The sequence below is a fragment of the Pseudopodoces humilis genome, chromosome 24 (genome assembly GCF_049639895.1).
Source record: "Pseudopodoces humilis isolate 2021_Gansu_Grassland_sample_001 chromosome 24, ASM4963989v1, whole genome shotgun sequence".
NCBI classification, from domain to species: domain Eukaryota; kingdom Metazoa; phylum Chordata; class Aves; order Passeriformes; family Paridae; genus Pseudopodoces; species Pseudopodoces humilis.
The window spans coordinates 811,853-835,609 of record NC_142223.1 but is presented as its reverse complement, the minus strand read 5'-3'; the positions used below and the strand labels follow the sequence as shown (position 1 = coordinate 835,609).

Genomic DNA, 23,757 nt, shown 5'->3' with positions numbered 1-23,757 from the left:
GAGATGGGATTTAGGATCGGAGATGTGGTTTGGGACCAGGGCCAGAATTTGGGATTGGAACCGGGGTTTGGCATCGGAGCCGGGGTTTGAGATCAGAGCTGGGATTTGGGATCCAGGCTGGGATTTGGGATGATGGGAGCTGGGAGTCAGGAAGGGAGCTGGGATTTGGGATCGGACCTAGAGTTTGGGACCAGGGCCGGGATTTGGGACCAGGGCCAGGATTTGGGATCGGAGCCGGGATTTGGGATCAGAGCCGGGATTTGGGACCTCACCTCCCGTCCTGCAGCCCCAGGCACACTGCGGGGTGGGGGGCGTTGGGGGCCGGATCCGGGGCCATTCCCTGCTCCCCGGGATCCTCGGGATTCGGCTCCGGGATGAATTCCATGCACAGCACCGGGGCCGGCACCGGGAAGGATTTGACGGTTCGGGGCACGGAGCGGTTCAGGGAGAAAATCTCCACCTGCCCCCCCGCCCCCTCCTGCCCCCCTCCCACCTGCGGGAAAAGGGGAAAAGTGGGAATGAGCATCCCGGGATTCCAGCCAGAGCCATCCCAAATCCCAAATCCTGGGATCCGCTGGTCACCCAGAGATCCCCACCCCACTCCCTCCCACCTGCGGGGCAGGAAAACCGGGATGAGCATTCCAGGATTCCATGGGAAGGGGATTCCAGCCAGAGCCATCCCAAATCCCAAATAATCCCAAACCCCGGGATCTGTTTGGGGTTTTCCTCACCCGGAGATCTCCACCTGCCCCTCGCCCCCTCCTGACCCCCTCCCAACCGTGGGGCAGGAAAACCAGGAATGAGCATTCCAGGATTCCAGCCAGAGCCACCCCAAACGACCCCAAATAACCCCAAATGAATCCCAAATAATCCCAAATCCTGGAGTTTGGGGTTTGCTCACCCACAGGAAGCCCTGGGGCAGGGAGGTGCTGACGGCCGAGAATCCCAGGAGCGAGGAATGGACGGGATTGTGGACAGCGGCTCCCAGCTGCGGTGGGAACCCAAACATCGGGATTCGGACACGGCCCGGCCTCCATTCCCGAAATTCCCCCTTGGAATGTCCCAGTTCCTGCCTTTTCCAGCCCCTCCGCTGTGGGATTTGGGCTTTTCCGCCCCAAAGTTCGTGGATGCAAAGGGAAAGAGGATGGAGAACCCAAAGCACCCCAAACAGGCAGGGAATCAGTGGGAACCCCAAAATCTGGGATCCAGCTGCTATTCCAAATTTTCCCCCTTGGACTGCCTCAATTCCTGCTTTTTCCAGCCCTTCCAGAGTGGGATTTGTGCCTTTCCCACCTGGATCCGAGGGTTTTCCATGTGGATTTGGGCCTTTCCTCCCAAAAATGATGGATCAGGAGGGAAACGGGGATGGAGAACCCAAATTATCCCAACACATGTAGGATGTCAGTGCAGATCCCAAAATCTGGGATCCAGTTACTATTCCCAACTTTCCAAGCTGAACTGCACCAATTCCTGCCTTTTCCAGCCTTTCCAGGATGGGATTTGTGCCTGTCCCTCCCGGATCCGGGGCTTTTCCAGCCCTTCCAGGGTGGGATTTATGCCTTTCCCTCTCAGATCCGGGGTTTTTCCAGCCTTTCCAGGATGGGATTTGTGCCTTTCCCTCCCGGATCCGGGGTTTTCCCGGCTCTCACCTGCAGATCCAAGGCTTTGGAGGAGAAGGCTGGAATGTGGCAGGACAGGATGGGGCACCAGAAGGGAGCTCGGCTCTTCCTGTCCTCATCCGGGCAGAGCCAGCCCGGCTGGTTCTCCTCCCCTGCGGAAAACCGGGAGCTCCGGGATCAGCCCGACCCCAAACCCCACCTTCGGGATCCAATCCCATCCCAATCCACCGTTTCCCACGGATTCGGGACGTGCCTCACCCGCTTCACGGAATTATCGCAGCGTGGAGGGCGGGGGGAAAGAAAAATAATAATAAAAAAAAAAAAATCCCGAAAAACCCGGAATTACAGGAAAATATTCCGACTTCCCAGCCCGGCTCCGGCCCCTCGCTCCCGGTTTTCCCCCCTTTCCCGGGTTTTCCGGGAAGACTCACGCAGGCCGATCTTGGCCAGGTGCAGCCGGTTCACCCAGGAGATCTTGCTGAGGGGGTTGGGGGTGATGAACACCACCATGACACTGATGGGGCGCCCGGACCTGCGGGACACGGCAGCCTTCAGCCTCATCGTCATCATCTTCATCCTCCTTCTCCTCGTCTTCCTCCCCTTCCTCACTGCGATCCTCATCATCATCTTCATCCTCCTTCTTCTCATCTTCCTCCTCTTCCTCACTGTGATCCCCACCCTCATGCTCATCATCTTCCTCATCATCCTTCTCATCTTCCTCCTCCCTCCTCTTCCTCTTCCTCACTGTGATCCCCACCTTGATCCTCGTCCTCATCCTCATCATCTTCATCCTCCTTCTCCTCTTCCTCCTCCCTCCTCATCCTCATCTTTACTGTGATCCCCACCCTCATCCTCATCATCATCATCGTCCTTCTCCTCGTCTTCCTTCCCTTCCTCACTGTGATCCTCATCCTCATCATCATCTTCATCCTCCTTCTCCTCTTCCTCCTCCCTCTGCTTCCTCTTCCTCACTGTGATCACCACCTTCATCCTCCTCCTCATCTTCATCCTCCTCCTCATCCTCCTTCTCCTCCTCTTCCTCCTCCCTCCTCTTCCTCATCTTCACTGTGATCCCCACCCTCATCCTCATCAGCCTCATCTTCATCTTCCTTCTCCTCGTCTTCCTCCCTCTTCCTCTTCCTCACTGTGATCCTCATCCTCATCATCTTCATCATCATCATCTTCATCCACCTTCTCCTCCTCTTCCTCCTCCCTCCTCTTCCTCTTCCTCACTGTGATCCCCACCCTCATCCTCATCATCTTCATCCTCCTTCTCCTCGTCTTCCTCCCTCTTCCTCTTCCTCACTGTGATCCTCATCATCATCTTCATCCTCATCCTCATCATCATCTTCATCTTCATCCACCTTCTCCTCCTCTTCCTCTTCCCTCCTCTTCCTCTTCCTCACTGTGATCACCACCCTCATCCTCATCCTCCTCCTCATTGTGATCCTCACCCTCCTCATCATCATCTTCATCCTGCTCTTCATCCTCCTTCTCATTTTTCTCTTCCCTTCTCTTCCTCATCTTCCTCATCCTCTTCCTCCCCACCCTCCTCCTCATTGTCCACATCTTCCTCATCATCCTCATCATCTTCATCCTGCTCTTCATCCTCATCCTCCTCTCCCTCATCCCTTTCCCTCTTCCTCCTCATCCCCATCATCCTCCTCATCCTCCTCCTCGTCCTCCTCATCCTCATCTTCCTCATCCTCATCATCTTCATCCTGCTCTTCATCCTCATCCTCCTCTCCCTCATCCCTTTCCCTCTTCCTCCTCATCCCCATCATCCTCCTCATCCTCCTCCTTGTCCTCGTCCTCCTCATCCTCATCCTCATCTTCCTCATCCTCATCATCTTCATCCTGCTCTTCATCCTCATCCTCCTCTCCCTCATCCCTTTCCCTCTTCCTCCTCATCCCCATCATCCTCCTCATCCTCCTCCTCGTCCTCCTCATCCTCATCTTCCTCATCCTCATCATCTTCATCCTGCTCTTCATCCTCATCCTCCTCTCCCTCATCCCTTTCCCTCTTCCTCCCCACATTCCCAGCATTCCCGCAATCCCCCATTCCTGCATTCCCGCATTCCTGCATTCCCAGCATTCCCGCATTCCCGCATTCCCGCATTCCCGCATTCCCGCATTCCCGCATTCCCCCATTCCCGCATTCCCCCATTCCCGCATTCCCGCATTCCCGCCCTCACTTGTCCGGTTTTCCGGGCAGCAGCAGCCGCAGCCGGCACTTGTTGGCCGAGTGGATCTCTTCCTCCTTGACCTTCATCATCCTCTGCAGGGCCAGGCACCAGTCCTGCGCCACCGTCATGTTCAGGTTCTGGAGAACACCGGGAACGTTCCCAGAGCGCCGTGGGATTTCGGGATCACCCCCGATCCCGCCGGAGAAGCCGGCGCTCCCGGCCGGTACCTGGTAGGTGCCGTGCAAGGTGCTGACGAGCAGCGTGATCTGCTCCACCACCGCCAGGTCCTTCTGCAGGTCCTGCAGCTCCTGGAAGAGCCGCGGGGGGCCCAGGTACACCTTGTCTTTGGGGGGGAAAAACGGGATTTCAGGAACGCCCCGGGATCCACCCCGGGGTGGAGGAGACCCCGAGCTGGAGCCCGGGAGCCAGCGGCACCACGGAGAGCCCCGAGCGCCTCAAACACGGCCACGGGTGGGGACTCCAAGAGGGGTGAGATCTCCCAAAATCCCCCAGATCCCAGCCCAGGGAGGTTCTCCCATCGGGAATTCCACTGGAACATCATATCTCCAACCCCAACACCTCCCAGAGTGATGAAATCCCCCAAATCCCAGCCCAGGGAGGTTTTACCATTGGGAATTCGTCCAGAGCTCTGCATCCACAACCCCACCACCTCCCAGAGTGATGAAATCGCCTGAATCCCAGCCCAGGGAAGTTCTCCCATTGGGAATTCCACTGGAATTCTGACCCAAACACCTCCCAGAGTGATGAAATCCCCTAAAATCCCCCGAATCCCAGCCCAGGGAGGTTTTCCCGTTGGAAATCCAGCTGGAGATCCACATCTCTGACCCCACCACCTCCCAGACTGATGAAATCCCCTAAAATCCCAGCCCAGGGAGTTTTTCCCATTGGAAATCCAGCTGGAGCTCCACACCCACGACCCCACCACCTCCCAGACTGATGAAATCCCCCAAATCCCAGCCCAGGGAAGTTCTCCCATCAGGAATTCCACTGGAACACCACATCTCCAACCCCAACACCTCCCAGAGTGATGAAACCCCCTAAAATCCCCCAAATCCCAGCCCAGGGAAGTTCTCCCATCAGGAATTCCGCTGGAGCTCCACACCCACGACCCCACCACCTCCCAGCTTGAAGAAATCCCCCCGAATTCCCTCTGGAGCTCACTGTGGGCGGCCTGGCCGGCGGGCGCGTGCCGGCGTTGGCCGGCGTTGGCCGCGGCCGCGCCGTCCTTGTCGCCGGCGCCGCTCTCCTGGCCCACCTCCACCACCTGCACCTGCGGGAGGGCCGTGCTCCACTTCAGCACGTACTTGGGGCCCAGCGGCACCAGGCTGCTGATTTCCAGCTGGCCTCTGCCAAGGCAAGAATTCCAGGTCAATAGAAACCCGGATTTTCCCAAAAAAACCCGGATTTTCCCCCAAAAAACCCCGATTTTCCCCAAAAACAGACGCCTCCCGCAAGCCCAGCAGCCCACGCCACACGGGAACCCACCGAAGGCCGGGCTGCGGATTTCCAGCCACGGCAAGAATTCCAGGTTTAACAAAAACGCCCGGATTTTCCCAAAAAACCCACTGGAATTTCCCAAAATCTCCCCCCCCGAAATGCAGGCGGCAGGCCGAGCACCCCACACCGTGCAGGAACCCCCAAAAGTGGGGCACGCCACACAGCACAGCACGCCCGGCACCTACCCTGCGGGCACCGGCCTGGAGAGGGCAAAAAGGAGGAGTTCAGCGGGATTTTCTGGGAATTCCGGGAGCTTTTCCCGCTTGGCGGTGTCAAATTCCGCCCATCCCACCCCGTTCCTGGAACCCACAGCGGCTCCGAGACCCCACAGCAGCAGCGGGGGGTCAAAGGCGGGCAGGAAAACCCCAGACTCGATGGGATTCCCACCCAAAAACCCCAAATTCGATGGGATTCCCACCCAAAAACCCCAAATTCGATGGGATTCCCACCCAAAAACCCCAAACTCGTTGGGATTCCCACCCAAAAACCCCAAACTCAATGGGATTCCCACCCAAAAACCCCAAATTCGATGGGATTCCCACCCAAAAACCCCAAATTTGATGGAGATTCTCTCAAAACCCCCAAACTCGGTGGGATTCCCACCCAAAAACCCCAAACTCGTTGGGATTCCCACCCAAAAACCCCAAACTCGTTGGGATTCCCACCCAAAACCCCCAAATTTGATGGAGATTCTCCCAAAAACCCCAAACTCGATGGGATTCCCACCCAAAAACCCCAAACTCGTTGGGATTCCCACCCAAAAACCCCAAACTCGTTGGGATTCCCACCCAAAAACCCCAAATTTGATGGAGATTCTCTCAAAACCCCCAAACTCGGTGGGATTCTCCCTAAAAATGGGGATGGGGATGAGGAAGAGGAAGATGAGGACAAGAGAGACAAGGATGAGGAGAAGGAGGAGGAGGAGGAGGAGGAGGATAAGGATGAGGAGGAAGAGGAGGAAGAGGAGGAAGAGGAGGAAGAGGAGGAAGAGGAGGAAGAGGAGGAAGAGGAGGAAGAGGATGAGGATGAGGATGAGGAGGAGGAGGAGGAGGAGGAGGAGGAGGAGAAGGAAGAGGATGAGGATGAGGATGAGGACGAGGAGAAGGAAGAGGAAGAGGAGGAAGAGGAAGAGGAGGAGCAGGAGGAAGAGGAGGAGGGTGAGGACCAGGAGGACAAGGACGAGGAGGACGAGGATGAGGAGAAGGATGAGGACGAGGAAGAGGAGGACAATAAGGACAATGAAGACAAGAACAAGGAGAATGAGAATAAAGAAGAGGACGAGGATGAGGACAAGGACGACGACGAGGATGAGGATGAGGATGAGGACGAGCACGAGGACGAAGACAAGGAGGCGCTGCCCCCTCCAGAGTCTCCGGGCTCAGCAGGTGGCCGGCCCGTACCTGAAGTTGACGTTGGCGCAGACCAGGAGGTCGCTGAGCAGGAACACCTTCCTCTCCTTGGACTTGAGCAGCTGCCCGCGGTCCCCGTACACCGTCTCGGTCAACGTCTCGCACAGCAGCAGCTGCCGCTGCCCCGAGCTCAGCAGCTGCGGGACGAGCCCCAGGTCTCACTCCAGAGGCCACCCCAGAGAGGCCGAGCCCACCACGGAGCCGGAATTCCCGCCATTGGCAAAAGATAAAGCTGCTCCAAAAGGTCCCCAAAGCTCCTGCAGAACTTCCAAATTCTCCTCTGGAGCCTCCCAAAACCGTCTCCAGAACTTCTCCAACCTTTCCCAGAACCTACCAAAAACCTTCTCCAGAAGCTCCCAAAAACCTTCTCCAGAACCACCCAAAAATCTTCCCCAGAACCTCCCCAAAACCTTCTCAAGAACCTCCCAAACCTTCTCCAGAAGCTCCCAAAAACCTTCCCCAGAACCTACCAAAAACCTTCTCCAGAACCTCCCCAAGCATCTCCAAAACCTTCCCAATCTCCTCCAGAATCTCCCCAGTCCTCCAAAACCTTCTCCAGATCCTCCCCAAAACCTTCTCCAGATCCTCCCCAAAACCTTCTCCAGATCCTCCCAAAAACCTCCTCCACAATCTCCCAAAAATCTTCTCCAGAACCTGGAGACGCCCTGACACGGAGAGGGAGCTCCAAATCCAAATCCAACAGATCCTTGGGGAGGAATTCCCAAATTCCACCCTCAAGGCTCGGTTTGGATCAAGATCCTCTGGGAGCAGAGAGGGATCCGGCTTCCCAAAATCCCCAGGGTGGACAGGGAGCCGCAAATCCCACCCAGCAGCTCCAGATCCGGCCAGGAATGGGGATGGGGAGGAGGAGAAGCAGGACAAGGATGAAGATGAGCAGGAGGATGAGGAGGAGGAGGAGATGGATGAGGAGGATGAAGGGGAGGAGCAGCAGGACAAGGAGCAGGACAAGGAGGACAAGCAAGATAAGGATGAAGATGAGCAGGAGGATGAGGAGGAGGAGGACAAGGAGGACAAGGAGGACAAGCAGGATAAGGCTGAAGATGAAGATGAGCAGGAGGATGAGGAGGATGAGGATGAAGACGAGGATGAGGAGGAGGAACAGGACAATGAGCAGGACAAGGAGGACAAGGAGGACAAGCAGGATAAGGCTGAGGATGAAGATGAGCAGGAGGAGGAGGAGGATGAGGATGAAGATGAGGATGAGGAGCAGGACAATGAGCAGGACAAGGAGGAGAAGGAGGAGAAGGAGGAGAAGCAGGATAAGGATGAAGATAAGCAGGAAGATGAGGAGAAGGAGGAGGAAGAAGAGGATGAGAGGACAAAGAGGATGAGGAAGAGAAACAGAACGAGGACGAAGATGAGGAGAACAAGGAGGATGAGGAGGATGAGGACAATAAGGCCAAGCATGAAGCTGAGGACAAGGCTGAGGACGAAGACGAGCGGGAGGATGAAGATGAGGATGACGAGGAGCCCCCACCTTGTTGAGGCTGCTGCGGTCGCTGATGCTCTTACTGAGCTGCTGCATCTCGGCCACCTGGTCAGCCAAGCGCTTCTGCTCGTTGAGCTTCTCGGCCAGCGTCTCCAGCTCGGTCAGCGCCAGCTGCAGCGCCAACCGGTCGGCGTGGCCGCGCGGCGTGTTCTTCAGCATGTCCTGGCACACGGAAACACCGGGAATGGCCGCGGTCCACAGGGACCGGCGACCTCCAGAGCCTCCACAGCTCAGGTTTGGGGGATGATCCTTGGGTGGATCCAAAAATCCAACCAGGGTGCTCGTGCCGAAGTGCGGCGCTGTTCTGCAGTTCCCCAAAAAGGTGCTTCTCCAAAAGCTCCCAAAAACCTTCTGCAGAACTTCCCAAAAACCTTCTGCAGAACCTCCCAAAACCTTCTCCAGAACCTCCCAGAACCTTCTCAAGAACCGCCCAAAAACCTTCTGCAGAACATCCCCAAAACCTTCTCCAAAACCTCCCAAAAACCTTCTCCAGAACCTCCCAAAAACCTTCTCCAGAACCTCCCAAAATCTTCTCCAAAATCTCCCAAAACCTTCTCCAAAATCTCCCAAAAACCTTCCTCCAGAACCTCCCAGAAACCTTCTGCAGAACCTACCAAAAACCTTGTGCAGAACCTCCCAAAACCTTCTCCAAAATCTCCCAAAAACCTTCTCCAGAAGCTCCCAAAAACCTTCTCCAGAACCTCCCCAAAAACCTTCTCCAGAACCTCCCTTCCCAGGAGGTTCTCCTGCAGGAGAAGGATGGACTGAGGGAATTTGGAGCGCTTTAGGCACCTCCAAAACCAAAGCTTGGAAGATGATCCTTGGGATGGATCCAAAAATCCAACCAAAAAGAAGCCTGGCCCTGTCCTGCAGCGTTCATAAAGGTTCTTCTCCAGAACCTTCTCCAAAACCACCTCCAGGAGCTCCTCAAGGTCCTCCAGGAGCTCCTCAAGGTCCTCCAGATGCTCCTCAAGGTCCTCCAGGAGCTCCTCAAGGTCCTCCAGGAGCTCCTCAAGGTCCTCCAGGAGCTCCTCAAGGTCCTCCAGGAGCTCCTCGAGGTCCTCCAGGAGATCCTCAAGGTTCTCCAGGAGCTCCTCAAGGTCCTCCAGGAGCTCCTCAAGGTTCTCCAGGAGCCCCTCAAGGTTCTCCAGGAGCTCCTCAAGGTTCTCCAGGAGCTCCTCAAGGTTCTCCAGGATCTCTCCCTCCTCACCTGCAGGAGGAGGATGAACTGAGGGAACCTCTGGATGGGTTTCACCATCAGCCCGTAGAGCGTGACGCGGTCGGCGCTGGCCATCTGCCGCTTCTGCCAGGGAGGAACGCCGGAAAAACCAGGATTGGGGGAAATTCCATAAAAACCGGGATTGGGGGAAATGACAGGAAAACGGGATTGGGGGAAATAAAATAAAAACAGGGATTTTGGGGAAATTAAAAACTGGGATTGGGGAAATGGCATAAAAGTGGGATTTGGGGGAAATGACAGAAAAACTGGGATTTTGGGGGAAGTGCCATAAAAACTGGGATTTGGGGGAAATGCCAGAAAAATGGGATTTTGGGGGAAGTGCCATAAAAACCAGGATTGGGCGAAATGCCGTAAAAACTGGGATTTGGGAGAAATGCCATAAAAACTATGATTTTGGGAAAATGCCATAAAAACTGGGATTTTGGGGGAAAAGCCATAAAAACTGGGAATGTGAGAAGCCATAAAAAAAAGGGATTCTGGGAAATGCCATCAAAACAGGGATTTGGGAAAACAAAATAAAAGCAGAGATTTGGGGGAAAAGCCATAAAAACCGGGATTTGGGAGAAATGCCATAAAAACTATGATTCTGGGGAAATGCCAGAAAAATGGGATTTTGGGAAAAGCCATAAAAAAGCGGGATTTTGGGGAGAAGCTGACCTTGAGGAAGTCCAGGAAGGCGGGTTTGGTCAGACACGCCTTCTTGATGAGGGCCATGGCCGTGGTGAAGTTGTTGACGTAGTCGCTGTAGACATCCAGCACCATGGACTTGGAGAACTGGGAGAGAGCGGGAATGAGGTGGGAATTCCCGGAAAAACCGGGATGGGCCAAGCGTGGGGGCTGGGGGTGTCCCGGCTTGGGGTTCTATCGCTCCACCCGCCCCTGATGGGATCCATCCGGGGGGGATTCCTGGTTTTTTATGGGATCCAAGGGGGATTTTTGGAGTGATTCCTCGTGGATGAGATCCCAAAGGGATTTTCCCCGGTTTTTTATGGGATGATCCCAGGGGGATTCTGGGGGTGATTCCCGGTTTTTTTATGGGATCCAAGGGGGATTTTTGGAGTGATTCCTCATGGATGAGATCCCAAAGGGATTTTCCCCGGTTTTTTATGGGATGATCCCAGGGGAACTCTGGGTGTGATTCCCAGTTTTTTATGGGATCCAAGGGAGATGTTGGGGGCTATTCCTGGCTTTTTCCGACGCGACCCCGGGGGATTTTGGCGGGGGCTATTCCTGGCTTTTTCTGGGATCCCGGCGGGATTTGGGGCTCTTCCCGGTTTTCCCCGCACCGAGGCCACGAAGAGGTCTCCAATCTTCTCATTGGAATCCCACTCGGACACGCGGGAGGCCAGGGCGATCTGGAACATGGAGTGGCACTGCAGGATCTCCTTCAGCCGGAAAAACACCACCTGGCACTTGCGGGCGCTCAGCACCTTGGGCTCCATCTCCAGCAGCGGGTTCCGGTAATCCTGCGGGAATTCCGGCGCTGGGATCCCGGGATCGGCGCCAGTTGGGTGCCCAATCCCGGGAAAACGGGGTCCCCCCACCTGCAGGATGCGCTTCAGGGAATCGACGTAGCTGCGCTCGCTCTGCACGATGGAGCCCAGGATGTGCCGCCGGAGCACCTGCGGGACACGGGAATGTCCGGGATCCCAAAACCCCCAATCCCAGGATCCGGGAAATGCAGGTACTGCCCTGATCCCACAAATCCCGAATCCCAGGATCCGGGAAATGCAGGCACAGACTGTGGGGCTCAGCTGTGATCCCACAAATCCCAAATCCCAGGATCGAGGAAATGCAGGCACAGCCCTGATCCCCCAAATCCCGAATCCCAGGATCCAGGAAATGCAGGCAGAGCCCCGATCCCACAGATCCCAAATCCCAGGATCCGAGAAATGCAGGCACAGCCTGTGGGGCCCGGCTGTGATCCCACAAATCCCAAATCCCAGGATCGAGGAAATGCAGGCAGAGCCCCGATCCCACAAATCCCGAATCCCGGGATCAGGGAAATGCAGGCCCAGCCTGTGGGGCCCGGCCGTGATCCCCCAACCCCAAATCCCAGGAAAAGGGAAGCAGCCCCAGCCTGGCGGAAGTGCTGACTCAGCAGCGCCGGTTCTGCTGACTCGGCGTTTCCCCACTGCTCAACCGCCGGGGCCCAGGGGAGGCCGTGACACCCCCAGGTCCTGGGAAAGCCCCGATCCCAGATCCCGGGAAATCCCTGATCCCAGATCCCGGGAAAGCCCCGATCTCAATCCTGGGAAATCCCTCATCCTAGATCCTGGGAAAGCCCAGATCCCAGATCCCGGGAAAGCCACAGTCTCAATCCCGGGAAAGCCACGATCCCAAATCCTAGGAAAGCCCAGATCCCAGATCCCAGGAAAGCCCCAATCCCAATCCCAGGAAAGCCCCAATCCAAATCCAAATCCCAATCCCAATCCCAATCCCAATCCCAATCCCAGACCTGCTGCGGGCTCAGCCCCTCGGGCGCGGGGCCCAGCTCGGGTGGGGGATGTTTCATGTCAGACACGGTGACCTCCAGGAACCCGGAATCCTCCTCCTCCGAGTCCCCTGGGCAGGGAAACACCAGAAACCCCCAACTGAACCTTTTTCCCCGCTTTTCCTGCTTTTCCCGCTTTTCCCGCTTTTCCCACTTTTCCCGGTATCTTCCAGAGCGATCACCGGGTACCGAGACGAGCCAGGCAGGAGCGGGAGCAGGACAGGGATGGGACAGGGATGGGACAGGGATGGGACAGGGATGGTCCCCATCCCAAAAATCTGCCCGGGAACAGCTCCTCGCCCTCAGTCCAAGCCAGCGGGAAAAGAGCCGGGAAAAGGAGCCGGAAGCGCAGGAAAAGCGGGAAGCGCCGGAGCGGGCAGCCCTTACCCGAGGCCGAAGCAGCCGAGGAGGAGGAGGGCAAGCGAGCCAAGGAAAGCTCGGGATGAGCCAAGGAAAGGTCGGGACGGGAGCGCGGCCGCCGCCTCCACATGGCCCCATCCCGGGCCAGAAATCCCGGGAATCGGAGGGGAGGGAAGGGCCGGGGGGCAGGAAGGAAGGGAAGGGCTGCGGGGACCTCTTTCCTTCCCTAATTTCGGCTCCTCCTCCCGGGGATGCTCTCCCGGGATTGCCGCGCCCCAAAGCCGCGCTGGCCGTGCGGGAATGGCGGGATGGATCCCTGGGAATGCTCTGGGAATGGCGGGAACATGCAACCAATCCTTGGGAATGCTCTGGGAATGGCGGGAACACGCAGCCAATCCCTGGGAATGCTCTGGGAATGGCAGGAATACGAAGCCAATCCCTGGGAATGCTCTGGGAATGGCGGGAACACACAGCCAAACCCTGGGAATGCTCTGGGAATGGCGGGAACACGCAGCCAATCCCATGGGAAGCTGCGGGGACACCAGGAACACGAAGCCGATCCCATGGGAACACTCTGGGAATGGCGGGAACATGAAGCCAATCCTTGGGAATGCTCTGGGAATGGCGGGAACACGCAGCCAATCCTTGGGAATGCTCTGGGAATGGCGGGAACACGCAGCCAATCCCCGGGAATGCTCTGGGAATGCCGGGAACACGCAGCCAAACCCTGGGAATGCTCTGGGAATGGTGGGAACACGCAGCCAATCCCCGGGAATGCTCTGGGAATGCCGGGAACACACGCAGCCGATCCCACGGGAAGCTCCAGGCACTGGCGATCCGGCGGGATCCATCCTACCTCCCCCGGATCCTACCTCCCCTCGGCTGCTCCAGGGAAACCCGGGAGCTCCGGCGGGAGCGCGGCGGCTTCTCCGCCTCGGCCGCGCTCCTCCTGCGCTCCCCATCCCCTGCGGGACAGGGAAAGCCCCGGGAATTGGGAATTCCGAGGGAAACCCGGAGGGAAAAATCCAAGGAATCCAAGGACACCCCCGCTGCTGCCGGCGGGGAGTCACCGCCGCATCCCAAAAACGCAGGGAGCGAGTTGGAGTTTGCAGGGAACGGCCAAAGGAAAGCTTCAAATGCAGGGGAAAATCCCGGAAAAGCGGGAAAGGTGAGTGGGATCAGGTTTCCCTAAAAACCGCCCTCGCCAAGGGCTTCGCGTGGCTGCGGGGTTTGGTTTTCCCGCTCCCCATCCCCTGCGGGATAGGGAAGGGTCAGGAAAACCCTCTGGGAATGGGGAATTCAGGGAAAGAAATCCGGAGGGAAAAATCGGAGGGAAATCGCCAGGAAATTGGGAATTTAGGGAAAAAATCCTGAGGGAAAAGTCTAAGGGAAACCCCCTGAGAATTGGGAATTCAGGGAAAAAATCCTGATGGGAAAAATCCAAGGGAAACCACCTGGGAATTCGGAATTCAGGGAAAAAATCCTGAGGGAAAAGTCTAAGGGAAGCCCCCTGAGAATTTAGGGAAAAAAATCGGGAGGGGAAAAATCCGAGGGAAACCCCCTGTAATTGGGAATTTAGGGAAAGAAATCCTGAGGGAGAAATCTGAGGGAAACCCCCTGGGAATTGGGAATTTAGGGAAAGAAATCCTGCCGGGAAGGAATCCTGAGGAGGAAGCTGAGGCCTCATCCCGAAAGGACGAAAGGAGGGAGGCACAGAGCCCCGGGAAAGCTCCGAATCCTTGGAATGAGGGAGGGAAGCGGGGCGGGCGATTCCCGGGGGATGAGATTCCCGAGGATTCCCGAGGATTCCCGAGGATTCCCGAGGATTCCCGGGGCTCACCTGGGCCGTCGCGGCGCTGCAGGAAGGTGACCCGGCGCAGCACGGCCATGCGCGTCCGCTCCAGCCCGTCCCTGGTGCCGCTGCGCGCCGCCCGCATCAGCTGCGACACCTGGGAACGGGATCGGGGCTGGGATCACCGGGATCGGGGATGGGATCATCGGGATCGGGGCTGGGATCACCGGGATCGGGGCTGGGATCAGCATAGGGATCGGGGATGGGATCAGCATAGGGATCGGGGATGGGATCACCGGGATCGGGGCTGGGATCATTGGGATCGGGGATGGGATCACCGGGATCGGGGCTGGGATCACCGGGATCGGGGCTGGGATCATCGGGATCGGGGATGGGATCATTGGGATCAGGGCTGGGATCACCGGGATCAGAGCTGGGATCATTGGGATCGGGGCTGGGATCACCGGGATCGGGGATGGGATCATTGGGATCGGGGCTGGGATCACCGGGATCGGGGCTGGGATCATCAGGATTGGGGCTGGGATCACCGGGATCAGGGCTGGGATCATTTGGATCGGGGCTGGGATCACTGGGATCGGGGCTGGGATCACCGGGATCGGGGCTGGGATCAGCATAGGGATCGGGGATGGGATCAGTGCAGGAATCGGGGATGGGATCATTGGGATCAGGGTTGGGATCACCGGGATCGGGGCTGGGATCATTGGGATCGGGGATGGGATCAGCAGGATCAGAGATGGGATCAGTGCTGGGATCACGGGGATCAGAGCAGGATCAGGGCTGGGATCACGGGGATCAGAGCAGGATCAGGGCTGGGATCACGGGGATCAGTGCTGGGATCAGCACCGGGATCAGTGGGATCAGCACCAGGATCAGCACAGGGAGCAGCGCAGGGATCAGCGTGGGGATCAGCAGGATCAGCGCAGGGATCAGTGTTGGGATCACCGGGATCAGCACCGGGATCAGCAGGATCCCAGGGATCACTGGGATCTCAGGGATCAGCAGGATCTGAGCACAGGGATCAGAGGGATCACCGGGATCATCACCAGGATTACAGAGGTCACCAGGATCACAGGGATCAGCTGGACCATCGGGATCCCAGGGATCACCGGGATCATCACGGGAGCCACAGGGATCACAGGGATCACGAGGATCCCAGGGATAACAAGGATAACGGGGATCTCAGGGATGGTCACGGGGATCACAGGGATCACAGGAAGCTCCAGGCGGCCCCTCAGGAACATCCATGGAGCGCCATTCCCTGTTCTCCCACGCAGCCGGGAGCAGCAGCACGCGGCCAGGGCTCCGGGATCCCTCCGGATCCCTCCGGATCCCTCTGGATGCTGCCCATGGATCTGCAGCAGCCCAGCGGGGCCGGGAAGGGAGGCGGGATCGGAGGAGTGGGGCAGGAAAAGGGGGATTGGCCTTTCACTCCCCAAATCCCAGAGCTTCACCCCAAATCCCGCTGCTTTACCCCATGGAATTCCGGGATGGGATGGGCTCTGCAATTCCACAATTCCCAAAATTCTCCTTCCTCCCCTCCTGAATTCCTTCCCGAATTCTTGAATTCCTTCCTGAATTTCTTCCTAAATTCTTGAATTCCTTCCTGGATTCCTGAATTCCCAAATTCCTTCTGGAACTCCTCCCCGAATTCCTTCATCCCCCCCCCCCAAACTCCTGAATTCTTGAATTCTTTCCTGAATTCCTTCCTGAATTCCTTCTTTTGCGAATTCCTTCCTGAATTCCTGAATTCCTTCCTGAATTCCTTCCTGAATTCCTGAACTTCTTCCTGAATTGCTGAATTCCTTCCTTTGTGAATTCCTTCCCGAATTCTTGAATTCCTTCCTGAATTTCTTCCTAAATTCCTGAATTCCTTCCTGGATTCCTTCCCAAATCCCTGAATCCCTTCCTTCCTGATCCCCGCAATCCCCGAATTCCGACGGCGGCGCCTCGGCAGCTCCAGGCTGATCTTTCGGGACGGGACCGGATCCGTTCCACGCGGGGAATGTTGGGAATTTCGGGATGGGACCGGTACCTTCCAATCGGATTTGTGCTTCAGCTCCTGCATTTCCTTCCCCCCAAGGCTCCGGGCCAGGAGCTCCCGCTTAGTCCTGGCGCATTTTTCCTTGAGTTTATGGAAGTCGGGAGAGAGCTGAGCCCAAAGCAAAGCGGGAGAGCGGAGCAGAGATCCCGGGAAGCAGCAAATGCAAAAAAACAGGAGAGATCATCCCAAAGGAGCAGGGAACAGCGGCGGCAGCCCGGAATTCCGGCCGGGAGCAGGCAGGGAGCGCAGGGACAGCAGGGAAAGGTTCGGGAACAGGAGAAATCATCCCAAAAATTCCAGCTGGGATGCAGCGGGAAGTGCAGCAGGGAAAGGCAGGGAGAGGATCCAGCCGGGGAAAAATTCAAAGGGAAGGAGGAAAAGAGAAAGAGAATTCCAGGAAAAACGCGGCAGCATCTGCAGGATGCTCCGGTGCCTCCACGCAGGAGAATCCCGGGAAAAGCCGGGATGAGGGTTCCAAAGGGACACCTTGGGCTGGAGGGACGAAGATTCAAAGGGATGGGAATTCCCGGGATGGACATCCTGTGCTGGAGAGGTGGGAACTCCCAGGGAAGGATGAGGATTCCAGAGGTTTGGGAATTCCCAGGACGGATACTTCAGGCTGGAGGGATCAGGACTCCAAGGGAGAGACAAACATTCCAGAGGGCTGGGAATTCCCGGGATGGGTACCTCGGGCTGGAGAGGTGGGAATTCCCAGGGAAGGACGAACATTCCAGAGGGTTGGGAATTCCCGGGATGGGTACCTTGGGCTGGAAGGCCGCTCGGAGCTTGGCGGGCTCGGCGTCCCGCCGCGATTCCGGCCGGGATTCCTCTCCGGACTCGCCCTCGCTGTAGCTCTCGAACTCGCTGGAGCTCCAGGCCAGCTCCGGGCCCAGGCGCGGCCCCGCGGCCGGGAGCAGCCCTGCGCCTGCATTCCCGGGAATCCCGCTTAATTCCCGCTCAATTCCCGCTCAATTCCCGCTCAATTCCCGCTCAATTCCCGTGTCTGCATTCCCGGGAATCCCGGTTAATTCCCGCTCAATTCCCGCTCAATTCCCGTGTCTGCATTCCCGGGAATCCTGCTCAGTTCCCACTCAATTCCCGCTCAATTCCCGCTCAGTTCCCACTCAGTTCCTGCTCAATTCCCACGCCTGCATTCCCGGGAATCCCGCTCAGTTCCCACTCAATTCCCGCTCAGTTCCCGCTCAATTCCTGCTCAATTCCCGTGTCTGCATTCCTGGGAATCCCGCTCAGTTCCTGCTCAGTTCCTGCTCAATTCCTGCTCAATTCCCGCGCTTGAATTCCCGGGAATCCCGCTCAGTTCCCACTCAATTCCCGTGTCTGCATTCCTAGGAATCCCATTCAATTCCTACTCAATTCCCGCTTAATTCCCACTCAATTCCCACGCAATTCCCGTTTTTCTCCCCATGGGAATTCTGGGGTTTGATTGTTCGGAGGGGAGCCGGGAGCACGCCGGGATGGATCCAGCAGGGATTTGTTTGGGGAGGGCTCCACCCCTCCCAAATCCCAGGAATTCCCCGCTTATTCCCATCCACAGCCCCCTGGAGGTTGGGATCCTCCTTCTTGATGGAAAATGGGATGGGGAGCCCTGGAAAAGCGGGAAGAGGCAGTTCCCAGCTGGAAAAGCGGGAAGCGGCGCTTCCGTACCGTCCTGCTCCGCATCCAGGCCCTCGCAGGGAACGTCGTCGTAGATGACCTCGTCCTCCACCTCCGGGAAGGAGAAACGCTCCCCTGGAAAAGCCCGGGATCGGGATCATCGGGATCATCGGGATCATCGGGATCATCGGGATCGGGATCAGCAGCCTGGGATCCCACCGGGATGCAGGAATACCCCCAAGCCCACCGTGGGTTATCCCGGGATTATTCCAAGGTTATCCAGGGGTTATCCCAGGGTTATCCAGGAGTTATCCCAAGGTTATCCAGGGGTTATCCAGGAATTATCCCAGAGTTATCCAGGGGTTATCCCAGGGATCATCCCAGGGTTATCCCAAGGTTATCCCAGGGTTATCCAGGGTTATCCCAGGGTTATCCAGAGGTTATCCAGGGGTTATCCCAAGGTTATCCCAAGGTTATCCCAGGGTTATCCAGGTGTTATCCCAAGGTTATCCCAGGGTTATCCAGGGGTTATCCAGGGGTTATCCCAAGGTTATCCCAGGGTTATCCAGGTGTTATCCCAAGGTTATCCCAAGGTTATCCCAGGGTTATCCAGAGGTTATTCCAGGGTTATCCAGGGGTTATCCAGAGGTTATCCAGGGTTATCCCAAGGTTATCCCAGGGGTTATTCCAGCTTTTCCCCACCTCGGCAGATGCTCTCCCTCTTCCATGTGCGGTTCCGGATCTGGGAATCTCCTCCGGCCTCGCCGTTGCTCACCTGGGCCGGGATCCTGCGGGAGCGGTGTCAGGCAGCATTCCAGGGAAAAATCCCTCGGGATGGGGGCAAATCCCTCGGGATTGGGCGCTCCCAAAGCTCCCAGCTCCCCGTCACCCCCTTCCCACGGCAGGAACAAAATCAGGAATTCCCCCCCCAGCTGCTCCTCCCTGGATTTGGGGGATCCCAGGTTTTAGGGTCATCCCAGCTCCTTAGGGATGATGGAAAAGATCCCAAAATCCCAGAGTTCTCCCGCCTGGAGCTCCTTGGAATGGCGAGAAGCTGGGGGAAACTGAGAATTCCACCACAAACTTCCTGAAATCCCCCAAAATCCCAGGAAACTCCATGGAAGTCTCAGGAAACCCCCTGAAATCCCGCCAGAACCCCCCAAAATTCCATGGAAATCCCACCAAATCCCCCAAATCCCACTGAACTCCCCCAAATTCCATGGAAATCCCACTGAAGTCCTCAAAACCCCAGCAGAACCCCCAAACTCCCTGGAAATCCCAGGAAATGCCGCAAATCCCACTAAAACCCCTGGAATTCCCAGGAAATCCCAGGAAATGCCCCAAATCCCACTAAAACCCCCGGAATTCCCAGGAAATCCCGGGAAATTCCCCAAATCCCACTCACCCTTCCTGGGTCTCCATCCCCAGCCCGTCTGCAGGGAAGGAAAAGCAAAGAGAAACGGTGTCGGCACCCCTGGGATACACCGAGAATACCGGGAATTCCACGCCGGGAATACCGGGAATTCCACAGTGGGAATACAGGGAATTCCACGCCGGGAATGCCGGGAATTCCACGCCGGGAATACAGGGAATTCCACGCTGGGAATACCGGGAATTCCACACCGGGAACGCTCCTCACCGGAGCCAGGCGGGCGCCGCCGGCGCGGGGGCGCTCGGAGAGCGACGTCGGCACCGGGATCGGCTCCGGGATCGGCTCCGGGATCGGCTCCGGGATCAGGGCAGGGATCAGCTCCGGAATCCTCCTCGTCCTCCTCTTCCTCCTCCTCCTCCTCCTCGCTGTCCTGGAAGTCGAAGGCCTGGCCCAGCTCCTCCATCCCCGCGGGGCCGGGGGGCTCCGGGGGAGATCCTGGAATGGGAGAACGGGAAAACGGGAAACCGGGATGGGAAAAGGGGAAGGAGGGGATGGAGATGGAAAAGGGGTGGGGACGGAGGGAGAAGGACGGGAATGGAGGATGGAAAAGGGATGGAGGAGGAGGAGGAGGGGAAAAGGGGGATGGAGATGGAGAAGGGAAAGGGGAGGGAGAGGGATGGGAACAGAGACCGGGAATGGAGGGAAAGAGGAAAAAACAGGGAACCAGGGAATCGGGAACCAGGGAAATGGGGGATCAGGGAATCGGGAACCAGGGAATCGGGAACCAGGGAAATGGGGGATCAGGGAATTGGAATCGGGGATTCAGGAAGCAGGGAACCAGGGAAACAGGGAAATGGGGAATTGGAATCGGGAACCAGGGAATCGGGAATCAGGGAATCAGATCAGGGAATCAGTGACCAGGGAATCGGGATCCAGGGAAATGGGGGATCAGGACCCCGGGAAATGGGGGATCAGGGAATCGGGAATCAGGGAATCGGGATCCAGGGAAACAGAGCCAGAGAACGGGATCAGCACCCCCCAGACCCCAGGATCCAAGAGCCCTCTGTGTCTTCCCAATCCCCAGCGGCTCCAGCCGGGAAATCTGGGATACCCCGGGCGCTGCTCCCTCCTTCCCACCCCATTCCCAAAATTCCCCGAATTCCCGAATTCCCGATGCCGAGGCTGACAGTACCTACTGCGGGCGGGGGGGGCGAGGCCATGGCGGGGGGGGCCCGGCTGCTCCAGGGGCGTTCCTGCAGAAAACCGGGAAAAAAGGCTTGGAAAAGAGGGAAAAAAGGCTTGGAAAAGAGGGGAGAAAAGGATTGGAAAAGAGGGGGAAAAAGGGTTGGGAAAGGGGGCTCAGCCCTGGCGGGACGGATCCAAGCCCAGCTCCAGCTCGGGCAAGGAGCCGGGAATGGCTCAGGGAGAATTTATCCCGGGAATTGTGGATCCCGCTCCCGGGGAAGGGCGGGAAGCGCCGGGATCCGGCCGGGATCAATCCAGGATCGATGGAGCATCCGCCCGGAAAGCGGAGAGCGCCTGGAGGGCGCCGGGAAGGGCGGGAAGGTCGGAGCCTTGGGAACGCTCCCCAGGGATGATCCCGGGGAAATCTCCCGGGAAAAGTCGGGATCTTCCCTTTTCCCGGAGCGGGAACCTCTGCCGGCTCACCCGACCTGGGAATTTTCCTGGGGATGCGGCGCCGGGAATCCAGGACAAGAATCCAGCGAAAGATCGATCCGCAAAAAGTGGGAGAAGAATCCCGAAAAACCCAGGAAAGCTCGGGAGCCGGGACACCGAGAATTCCCGGGCCTTGCAGCGCCGGCTCCCGAAAAAAATTGGGAATCCTCGGGAAAAAAAAAACCCCGGGATCGGGATCCGGCCCCTCCCCGCTCTGGATCCTTCTCCCGGCGGGAATCGCGGCCCATCCCAATTTTATCCCGGGAAAAGGTCACTCCCGTTTGGAGCGCTGACCTCAGCCCGGCCCGGATTTATCCCAGCGCCGGATTTATCCCAGCCCTCCAAAATAATCCTGGGATTGGGATTGATCCAAGGGGAAAAGGGAATCTTCCCGGAGTTTCCTGCGCAGTTGCGGGCGGGAACATCCCGGGAGCAAAAGGGATCCCGTGGGATGAGGGAAAAACGGGATCAGCCCAGCGGGGATCTGCGGGAATGCGCGGGAGAGGAAAAGCGGGAAAATCCCTGGGAATGGGAATTCCCGGAGCTGCTGGGGAGGAAAAACGGGAAGCGGGGATCCATGGAAATACAACAGGCCGGGAAAAAGGGAAAGCGGGAAAATCCAAGGATGTGGGGATGGGAATGATCCCTGGGAACGGCGATTCCCAAGGAGGCTCCGGCGCTTCCCGGTGGGAACGGGAGCAGCCGGATCCAAGCCCGGCCCGGCTCTCCCGATCCCAGAGGAATTTTATCCCGGGATATTTTTATCCCTGGCACCGGAGCCGTTCCAGGATCCACCCGGATCCAGCCCGGGATCATCCCAGGGATCCGGATCCAGCCCGGGATCATCCCGAGCCCTTCCCGTGGGTCCGAATCCATCCCAGCCGGGATCGGATCAGGGATTGGAAACAGCGGCGGGAAATCCGGGATCCATCCCAGCAGAAATCCGGGATCCATCCCAGCGGGAAATCCGGGATCCATCCCAGCAGAAATCCGGGATCCATCCCAGCAGAAATCCGGGATCCATCCCAGCAGAAATCCGGGATCCATCCCAGCGGGATTGTCCGGGAATTGCTGCTAATCCCGGGAATAAATACCTGGGAATAAATCAATCATCTTCCCCAAAAATTCCCTTTCCTTTGTCCCAAAACTCCCTTCGTCTTCCCAAAAAATCCCCCGCGGATCTGAGCTCCCCAAGATCCCGGATTTTATTCCTGGTTTTATTCCGGCACAAAACATCGGGAATTTTTCCCCCCCGGAGCCGAGTTCCTTGGGGTTTTCCCTGGAATGTTTGGAATCCCTAAATCCCAAATAATTCCTTAGAAAAGGAGGAGGAGCGGGGGGATAAAAAAGGAGGATAAGAGATTCCCGAGGTTCCATTCCTGCGGCAGCCAAAGCTTTCCAAAAATTCCCTAACAGCGGGAAAAGCTCCGGGAATCTCCCGCCGCCTCTGGAACTGAGGATTTCCCGCAGGAAAACCCCGCGGGGATTTGGGAATTCGGGAAAAGGGCGGGAATGGGGGGGGAGTTTTCCCATGGGAATTTTATTTCTCATTCCCGGCTTTTTGGGAGTTTGAAATCCAAGCCTTAGGGGGGAAACTGGGAATTCTGGAGTGGGAATAACAGCGGGAATGGCCGGGCCGTGGGAAGGGCTCTGGATTTCGGGATTGGGGGATGGATCCGGGGATTTGGGGGCGGATTTTTGGGAAGCGAGAGCAGGAAAAGCGGGAACGGCCAGGAAAACCTCGGGATCCCTGGATTTGGGAGTGGGAATGGGAATTTCCAGGTGGATCCAGGGATTTGGGGGCGGATTTGGGGGAAGAAGGAGCAGCAGGAAAAGCGGGAGCGGCGGTGACAGCGGGGAGGAACGGGCGGGCTCTTCCCGCCGGGAAAACCTCTGGAAATGGGAATTTGGGGCGGGGAACTGGGATCTAGGGCTGGATCCAGGGATTTGGGGCTGGATTTTCGGGAAGCAGGGGCTGGAAAACCGGGAGCGGCTGGGGCGCGGGGCAGGGAAAAGCTCCGGATCCATGGATTTGGGGGCGGACCCGCGGCCGCGGGGGGTGGGTCCCCGGCTGGATCCAGGGATTTTTTCGGGAATCGGGGGCAGGAAAATCGGGAATGCGCTGACCTGGGCAGGCCGCGGCCGCCGCTCGGTGTCCGCATGGGCCGCGGGGCCGGGAATTCCCGATCCCGGCGGGAAGCTCGGGATCCCGGGATCCCCCCGGGGCTCTCCCGGCTCCGGGGCTGACCCCGAAATCCCCAAATCCCGGCGGGAGGCGCCGGCCCCGGCCCGGAGCCGCTTCCAGCGGAGCGAGGGATGCCGGGATTTGGGAATCATCGGCCGCTCCCTCCTCCCCTTCCTCCTCCTCCTCCTCCTCCTCCTCCTTTTCCTTTTCCTCCGTTTCCTTTTCCTTTCCTTTTCCCCCTTTTCCTTTTTCCCCTTTTCCTCCTTTTCCCCCTTTTCCTCCTCCTCCTTTTTATTTCTCCCGCTCTTCCTCCCCCTCCTCTTCCCTCCATTCCCAATCCCAGGAATTCGGGGTTTCTCCCGGAATTCCCGCGCAAAGCGGATTTTTCCTGGAAATTCCCGGCGAAATTCCTTTTAAATAAATCTCCCCCAAACCCCCCCCAAACCTCGGGATTTGAAGCGCCCCGAGCGAGGATTCCTGATTTTTTTTCCCGCCCCCCAAAAAATCCCTTTCATTCGGCCCCAAAATTCCCATTCTTTTCCCAAAATTCCCATTTAATCGGCCCCAGAATTCCCTTTCATTGCGCCCTAAAATTCTATTTATTTGCCAAAAACAAAACCCCCTTCCTCTTCCCGCAGTTTTCCCTTTCTTTGGATCCCTCCCGTCCCAGTTTTTGGCCGGGAAAACCTTTCCCGGATTATTCCTGGAAAGCGGCAAAA

General features: G+C 57.5%; 1 protein-coding gene across 6 annotated transcripts in view; it reads right to left on the bottom strand.

The window, feature by feature from the left end:
• The window catches only part of ARHGEF10L (Rho guanine nucleotide exchange factor 10 like), a 29,335-nt gene extending 6,164 nt beyond the window's left edge, over positions 1 to 23,171 (bottom strand). Inside the window, exons 1-24 of one of the 6 annotated variants that reach the window (XM_088066538.1) lie at positions 22,981 to 23,171; positions 20,369 to 20,429; positions 19,444 to 19,671; positions 19,210 to 19,237; positions 18,507 to 18,592; positions 17,856 to 17,939; positions 16,952 to 17,115; positions 14,177 to 14,285; positions 13,209 to 13,301; positions 11,941 to 12,047; positions 11,027 to 11,104; positions 10,769 to 10,948; positions 10,140 to 10,256; positions 9,453 to 9,545; positions 8,231 to 8,404; positions 6,724 to 6,869; positions 5,509 to 5,523; positions 4,988 to 5,172; positions 4,033 to 4,148; positions 3,815 to 3,942; positions 2,051 to 2,151; positions 1,650 to 1,771; positions 902 to 988; positions 273 to 493 (exon numbers count right to left, since the gene is read on the bottom strand). In XM_088066538.1, coding sequence (XP_087922664.1) covers positions 273 to 493; positions 902 to 988; positions 1,650 to 1,771; positions 2,051 to 2,151; positions 3,815 to 3,942; positions 4,033 to 4,148; positions 4,988 to 5,172; positions 5,509 to 5,523; positions 6,724 to 6,869; positions 8,231 to 8,404; positions 9,453 to 9,545; positions 10,140 to 10,256; positions 10,769 to 10,948; positions 11,027 to 11,104; positions 11,941 to 12,047; positions 13,209 to 13,301; positions 14,177 to 14,285; positions 16,952 to 17,115; positions 17,856 to 17,939; positions 18,507 to 18,592; positions 19,210 to 19,237; positions 19,444 to 19,671; positions 20,369 to 20,396 — 2,690 coding nt within the window. In that variant the 5' untranslated portion in view covers positions 20,397 to 20,429; positions 22,981 to 23,171. Of the gene's footprint in view, positions 1 to 272; positions 494 to 901; positions 989 to 1,649; positions 1,772 to 2,050; positions 2,152 to 3,814; positions 3,943 to 4,032; positions 4,149 to 4,987; positions 5,173 to 5,508; positions 5,524 to 6,723; positions 6,870 to 8,230; positions 8,405 to 9,452; positions 9,546 to 10,139; positions 10,257 to 10,768; positions 10,949 to 11,026; positions 11,105 to 11,940; positions 12,048 to 12,363; positions 13,188 to 13,208; positions 13,302 to 14,176; positions 14,286 to 16,951; positions 17,116 to 17,855; positions 17,940 to 18,506; positions 18,593 to 19,209; positions 19,238 to 19,443; positions 19,672 to 20,368; positions 20,430 to 22,980 lie in introns of those variants that run through there. The other 5 variants (XM_088066539.1, XM_088066540.1, XM_014257301.2 and 2 more) reach the window with 5 other exon arrangements.
• Positions 23,172 to 23,757: the final 586 nt, after the last annotated feature.